The 7,731-nt window shown below is 34.8% G+C and overlaps 1 protein-coding gene across 1 annotated transcript; it reads left to right on the top strand.

The window, feature by feature from the left end:
* Nucleotides 209–2,882, top strand: LOC107646255 (transcription factor MYB97-like). Its single transcript, XM_021117412.1, has 3 exons — nt 209–966; nt 1,057–1,948; nt 2,521–2,882. Exons 1-3 carry the CDS (start codon nt 583–585, stop codon nt 2,802–2,804), a joined length of 1,560 nt encoding a protein of 519 aa, XP_020973071.1. The 5' UTR covers nt 209–582; the 3' UTR covers nt 2,805–2,882.

A 7,731-nucleotide genomic window follows, 5' to 3' on the forward strand; every position in this document is an offset into this window, starting at 1 on the left:
CCAAGGAGAAAAAAAGAAAATAGGGGCAAAAAGAAAAGAAAAAGTTAATCACATGTCTTTAACTAGATATGCAAACACAACCATTTTTGCCACCATGCATGCTCCACACAATTACTAAAACATATTTAATCTATGTTGCTTCTCCCCACTTCCTTTGTAATTAGAATTTGTTTTTTCTTTTATACTATTTTTAGCATCCAGCCTCGGTTTCACACAACCATTTGTTTCTATTAGAAGTAAAGCATCCTGTTAAAAAACAACTGAGCAGTCACAAATTACAAGATTTTTTCACTGTGAATATGTAAGATATGGTTGTACAATTTTCCATCATTGGCTATGAAGGATTGAATTTTTCCTTTCAACTTCTTCACAATTTTATAGCTAATGTTCTTGTTTGCACCACCCAAAACCCATCATATCCATCACCACCACAACTGGCAGGTTTTCTCATTGAATTAATATTGCTTGATAAACATTATTAGTTTCCAAGCATTATTGATTCAAGGAAGGAGAGAACATACATCTAAGTAATTGCTTTATTTGCATATTTGAAACAAGATCGAGGTAATTGGGTAAGAGCTGATGGAAAACATGAATAAGGATGCAGAGAATGATGCAAACAGTTTCACTGCAATGGGGAAATGTGTGGGAGATGGTGGCAATAATAGCGGTGGCGAAGATGGTGGTGGGGCGACAGCGACAGGTGAGGTGGCTTTGAAAAAGGGTCCTTGGACGACAATAGAAGATGCAATTTTAGTTGATTACGTGACGAAGCACGGTGAAGGGAATTGGAATGCAGTGCAAAGGAACACAGGGTTGGCTCGATGTGGAAAAAGTTGTAGGCTCAGATGGACAAACCATTTGAGACCAAATCTGAAGAAAGGTGCTTTCTCACCTGAAGAAGAAAAGCTCATCATTGAATTCCATTCTCAGTTTGGCAACAAATGGGCTCGAATGGCTGCTTTGGTATATTTGCATCATTATTATCTTTTACGATTTTACCCTTATGTTAAAATATAAATACACGCTTAATAAATTCTTTTATTGTTGGTATAGTTGCCTGGAAGAACTGACAACGAAATAAAAAATTATTGGAACACAAGGGTGAAGCGAAGGCAAAGGCAAGGTCTTCCTCTATACTCAGATGACCCTAATCGTTCCATTACTACAAGTACACCCACCGCCACCACTGTAACCTATCTCGGTGAAAACTTCACCAACAACGCTCCCATAACCATGTTCGAGTTTATCAAACAGAGTTATCCTCATTCTCCATCTCCACGACATCATTCTCCTTTAACTTCTCCGCTACAACACAGGGCATCATCCTATTCTCATATGCTTTCCCCTCTATCCTCTCCAGCTCACTCCCCATTGTCCTCACCTGCAACTTCTTTACCTCTCTCCTTCACCTTCCAGAGACCTGCACCATTGTTGTACAACCCTCTTAGCTTCAAGCGTTACCGCTCAACCCCAAGTTGTAACCCTACTACGTCCCCTACCATGAATAATCCAACCCACTTATCTGACATTGATAATGGCTTCCAGTTCCCTATGCAGCTCAATTCGTCTTCTTTCTCCCACTTCTTTCAAAATCCGACGTTGTTGGATCTTGAAAGAAGTGGATCCTCGTTGACATCTTCTCCTTCTAATGCTCAAAGCAAGATGCAACTTCTTTCGAATCATATCCCATTGTCGTTGCAAACGCAACAAATGGAGCCATTGGAAGTTAATTACGATATTGAGTACAATGACCCTAATTCTTTGAGTGCAAGTAATAGGTTGTTTGGGGATTTTCTATCCGAAACTCAACCCTCGACTTCTGGCCATCAGATTTTAAAGAAACGAAATTATCTGGGCTTAGATGAACGAGACAATAATGTGTTTGATTGCTGCCAAAGCTTTGATGACTCTCCTCTTAGCTCCCTTTATGGCTCTTCTACTCCAGGTTTGTTTTTTTAAAGATAAAAACCTTTTAAATCTTGATGACGACATTTATTTAAGGAATTTGACAATATGTATTAATAATGTCCACATGTTTTTTATGATAAATAAGATAATACAATTTGCATGGTTTGTGAACTTTTTTTCAACTTTTGCTTGTTGAGGTCATTTTTAGAGGTAATTAAATTAAGATGGAAACTCAGGTACAGTTAACTTCACGTGAACATTTAATCAAAATCATTCAAATTATTTAACGGCTTTCAGCTATCAACTTAACTTGTGACTGCATATGAGTTTTCACCTTAAATTAATTCCAGAAGTTAGAACTAATAATATAGGACTACTATTAGCTAAGTTGGAATAAGAATGAATAATAACCTTCATGTTACAATGAGTAAAATATTTTTAATTTATTTCCTATGAATTGTTACATATCTATGATAATTTAAATGGAAAATAGTCACTTTAATATTACTACGTATTCATTATTAGAGAGTACCTCGTTCAAATTGTAATGCATATGATTGAAAAGGTTGATAATACGATAACTGATTCTAGTTTCATCATTTTTTGCAGTTCTAAAACAGAAGGAAGAAGCAACTAACCTAAACCAATCCATGAATGAGGATTTATCAACATTTCTCACTGTAGTGCCTTCAATCATGCAAGACCAACAAAATTGGCAATATAATTATGCAACAGAAGTTTCTGATAACGTCCAATCTTCTCATGTCATCATAGATGACAATTTTGGATTTGATATCAAGCCCAAACCTTCATTGTTTCCTCTTAGTATTGCTACAAACCATAACGATAATAGAGGATGTTACACATGGGATAATTTATCTAGCCAATGTTAACTTTTATTCAAATTAAAAAATAGTGACAATTTATGTACCATAAATTTTAGAAGCTATTTATTTTCTTGTTGAGTTCTCTTGATTGATGTATATGATATTTTTTTTATTGTTCAAAACATTACTTTCGTTTTAGGTATAATATGTTAGTGTTCAATGTTTGAATTACATCTTTATAATAATATTATTTTAATATTTTTATGAGGAGTTAATAGTTAAAATCGTTTGGAAAAAATACATCGATCTCTATTTTTGTCTAAAAAAATAAATTAACCAAATTTATCTTCAAAAAATAACAAAACTCGTTGCGTTACTTTTTCTATCATCTCCTTCGCTGAGCTTGTTGACGTGGCCTGTTAATTACGAGCATGGCACACAATCAAAACAATGTAGTTTTGATTTAAAGCTTTTCAAGTCTTAAAATGACACCATTTCGTATCCAAAAGGATATTTAAACGTCATAAAGCTTCAATGCCTCACCCCCTCTAATAACAATCATATCTCTATTTCACTCCAAAATGTCTCATCTCCCTTAAAATCTGCCCTCAAAGCTTTTCACTCAAGCTTTGAACCACCATATCTACATTCATCAGTGTTGGACAACGACTAAAACAGAACAGTTGACGCTATTGAATGCAAAATTGATAATCTTTTGGAGAAACATTGATAGTGGAGGAAGTCATTACAACGGTGAGAGATAAAGATGAAATTGTTTTCATCATTTTTGAGTTATTCTACGATGTGTTCTTAGTGTAGTGCTCTGAGTCTGCATGTTCCTCTAATTTAGTTTAGAGTTTAGAATGACCAAAAGTTTGTATGACTGTTGATGTATCATTTTAGAGTGTGAGAATACCTTACTTTTTTCTTATTTTGTGAAAAAATTTAGTTAGGGATGCTTGATTTTAATGACAGCGTTTAAAGTTTTTTGCATGTTCATTTTGGTTTTAGGGTAGGGTTTGTTATGATTAATGTGTACAAAATGGATTTAGCCTTTGGTGACTCAGACAAGATCTAGTGCACTCTATTTATGAATGATATTTTTATTTTTGATGTTGTAGATGGAGACTCCTTTCATGATATTTTTGTTTCACCATGGTGGGTTATTTAAAAAGTGTGAGGATGGAGCAATGATATATAAACCTGACAATTCAAAAGTGTTGATGAGTGATGAGGAAAACATATTGGATATGTTCTTTGTAAATGGTTACTATAAAGAGCTACGATATATTGAAGTTGGAGACTGTTGGTGAAAAGTTCCTAGAGTTTTCCTTACATCCAAGTAGGAGGAACCAGTATATGATCAATCTGTACTTTGAGAATTGCATTTCATAGCCATGTGTAGTGGACAATACGGAAGAGGATGTAGTTACTATGGAAGTACAAAGTAATAAGAAGAATTCTTCCCAAGTTAAGAAACATCATTTTCAACTCATTAAGTTACCCACTAAATTGCACCATTAGCCTAAAAAACCAACCTCTCAGTCCACTAAAGTAGCCTTACAACCTAGTAAGTCCACCTCTCAGTCTACTAAGTCAGCATATCATCCATTAAGACAATCTCTCACCCCACTAAACCATCATATCAGTCCATCGAGACTCTTTTGCTGCCTACAAAACCCTACTCTCAACCCACCAAGGCCACACTTTAGGTCAACAAAGTTCTAAGTCAGTCCAAAAGATCATCTCAACCTTTCAAGAACTCACAAGATAATAAGAATAAGGAAAATGACAGTGGCTGCACTCTCACAAGATTTGGAAGATGTGTAAAATAAACTCTCAATCAGTAAAAAGTGAACAGAGACTCTCATGACTCATGAGAGTGATGAAGATAAATTATACAAGTCTCCTAAAGTTCTAGGCGATAATCTTTATAGCAGTGATAATGACAGTGGATAAAGTGGTGCAAGAAAGAACAAAACATCTGTGGTCAGGGAGAAACATAGACCTCCTGAGTCTAGATTAGGGGATAAAGAGATAGACACAAATGACTCTAACTATGAGGGTTTTAAAGATGAGTAAAGCTCTGAATCTGGTAGGTTTATCTGCTTAGGGTTATTTATGTTTTAATTGATTTGGCAAATGTTTAGGGCAATTTATGTTTTAATTTTTTTTACAGATGTGGAAGAGGATGATGATGACCTTAATGGTGTGTTAGATGTTGAATCATGGCATTCGGAGGATTCTAGTAAGGAGTTGGACTCTAATGAGAAATCACCAACTGTGTATCTTTAGTTTAATGACAAGGCCAAGTTTAAAAATCTTAAAATTGAGGTTAGTATGATATTTAAGTCAAAGGCTGATTTTATGCAAGCTACTAGGGACTATACAATCTAGTAAAGTAGAAATATTTTATTTATAAAGATTGATGAAGTTAGGGTCAGAGTTGTTTGTAAGGCAGAGGATTGTCTTTGGGTAGTATATTATGCATGTAACAAGAAAGATGGGTCTTGGCCAATTAAAACTCTAGTTGATAGTCATATTTGTCCAAGAAGGAAGAAAACTAGAGTTTTTACCCAAATTTGGACACTAAGTAAACTAGTACCTAAGTTTAGGAAGCATCCAACTATGAAGCATCATGAGGTTTATGATTGGTTTGTAAGAAAGTGTAATGTGTATTACTAGGACTTTGAAAGCTACTAGAAAAATTGTGGAGGGTGATGAGATAGCTCAGTATGGGTTGGTGTGAGATTATGCTCATGAATTACTGACTAGCAATCCGAGATCCATAGTTAAGGTTGGTGTCATCCCCATGCCCGAGAGTCTCCTTCAGTTTTAGAGATTCTATGTTTGTCTTAATGCTTAAAAGAAGGGATTTAAGGCAGGTTGTTGACCTTTAATTGAGTTAAATAGTGCGTTTCTTAAGACATTGTATAGGTGACAAATTCTGACAGTATGCGGACAAGATGCTAATAATCACATCTTTTTTTTATTGTTTATGCAATTGTTGATGTGGAAAATAAGGATAACTAGAAGTAGTTTCTAGAAGTTCTTCACAATAAACTTGGAGACTACAAAGAGAATAGATGGTGCTTTATTTTAGATCTGCAGAAGGTAACACTCTTTTTTATTCACATTATGTGTTTCGAGGACTATATTGATTTAATGAATATTATTCAAGGACCTTTTTTATTTAATAAATTTTATTGAAGGACTATTTTGATTAACAATTTTTTTGGGTTTTGTATTTGGTGTAGGGATTAATTCTTGCCATGTAGAAAGTAATGCCAAGGATTCACCACCAATTTTGTGTGTGGCAGTTATGGCATAATTTTTCCAAGCAATGGTATAGCAATGAGTTAAAAGACTTGGAGTGAAAATGTGCTCAATCAAGGACAAGAAATGAGATTGATAGAAACATGAACATAGTTAAGTTGATCAATGAGAAGGCCTATGAGTATCTTAACAAATGGCCGAAGGATGCATAGATGAAAGCGTATTTTAGTGAATCTCTAAAGGTGGACAACATATGCAGCAACTCATGTGAGTCATTCAATGCAAAAATCAGGCATGAAAGGAGCAATCCCATCCTGACATTAGCTAAAGAAGTTAGAAGAATCATCATGAAGAGTATGATTGACAACAAGCAGAAGTTGATCAATTATCAAGGTTTCTCCTTCTATTCAACAAAGTAGACTGGAAGCAATGACAAAATTGTCTAGCCATTTAGCTTCTTAGTGGTCTGGTAATGAGAAGGAAGAATTGTATGAAGTGCATGACTAGCCAACAAATATGGTGGTTGACCTGAGAAAACACACATGTATCTATAGGTTCTGGTAACTCACAAGTAACCGCTTCAACTCTTATTTAATGATCAATTCAATCATGTAACCCATTTTAATTAATTATTTAATTGGTTTTGACAGGTATGCATGTATGCATGCAATATCATCCATATAAAATAAGAATGACAAGAGGGCTAAAGATTACTGCCATGATTAGTTGAAGATGGATATGTATAGGAGAACTTGTCGTTTCAATATTAATCTGGTAAAGGGACATGATCTATGAAAAAAAAAATATCATCTTCAACTCCAGTCCGACCCTCAATTAACCAAAACCTAGAAAATCTACAAAAAAAAGGATAAGGGATAAAAATGAACAACCAATTGGGTCAAAAGCAAAATAAAGAGAAAGTACAACCTAGTGCATGTAATGTGGTGAGGTTGTGCACAACAAAAGAACTTGTGCAGAGAAGAAATATACAAATGTTAAGGAACAAACCACAAATGCAATTGCAACTTGCACTTGTTGTCCCTGGTGTCCTTGAAGTAAATAATGCTGCCCTTGCTGCAACTGATATTGCTCTAGAAGCAGTAGCAGTAGCAATAGCATCATTGCTTGCACTTCCACCTCCCATCCAGCCTCCAATAGAGATTGACATTAGCAAATCTGAAAATATTTCACCAACTCAAGAGACACAACAAGTTGTATCTTTACTACACAACTCTAACTTATATGTGAGTTTTATTTAATGATCTAACAAATTCATTTGGTATTAGATTATGTAGGATCAGGTGGTTGTTAGCCCACCTAAATTACAAGTGATTAAGGTAAAAGTAAGAGCAACTACCTCTCTCGCAAACCTACTACAGCTGCAACAGTGGTTATTTCTGTTGAAAAGGGACAAATTTTGCAACTGCTAAGAAGCTGGCCAACTTCATGACTTTTGTGCTTACTCCAAGATTTAAACACCCAAGGAAGAAGGATAAAAAAGTTGATTAGTTAGAAATGTGTTGTTGATTTTTTTGGTATGAGGCTACTTTCTATTTTTTAATTTGTATAAGGCAAACGAATACCACCTTAAACATTGCGGTAGGTTGCACTTCATTATTTTGTATGTCTATTTTTTTATGTAGCTCTTTTTATAGGTTTGCGGTGTTGTGAAAACTTTCTTATTTTCTGTGATATTATTTCGTAAGACAATGTTACA

This window comes from Arachis ipaensis, chromosome B01 (assembly GCF_000816755.2).
Source record: "Arachis ipaensis cultivar K30076 chromosome B01, Araip1.1, whole genome shotgun sequence".
Lineage (NCBI taxonomy): Eukaryota > Viridiplantae > Streptophyta > Magnoliopsida > Fabales > Fabaceae > Arachis > Arachis ipaensis.

What these genes read in the sequence shown, in the direction of transcription:
- LOC107646255 (XM_021117412.1), top strand. Translation starts at nt 583, where the DNA reads ATGGAAAACATGAATAAGGATGCAGAGAATGATGCAAACAGTTTCACT. An exon ending in GGGCTCGAATGGCTGCTTTG is followed by an intron (nt 967 to 1,056) that starts GTATATTTGCAT and finishes TTGTTGGTATAG; the next exon opens with TTGCCTGGAAGAACTGACAA. An exon ending in TTATGGCTCTTCTACTCCAG is followed by an intron (nt 1,949 to 2,520) that starts GTTTGTTTTTTT and finishes CATTTTTTGCAG; the next exon opens with TTCTAAAACAGAAGGAAGAA.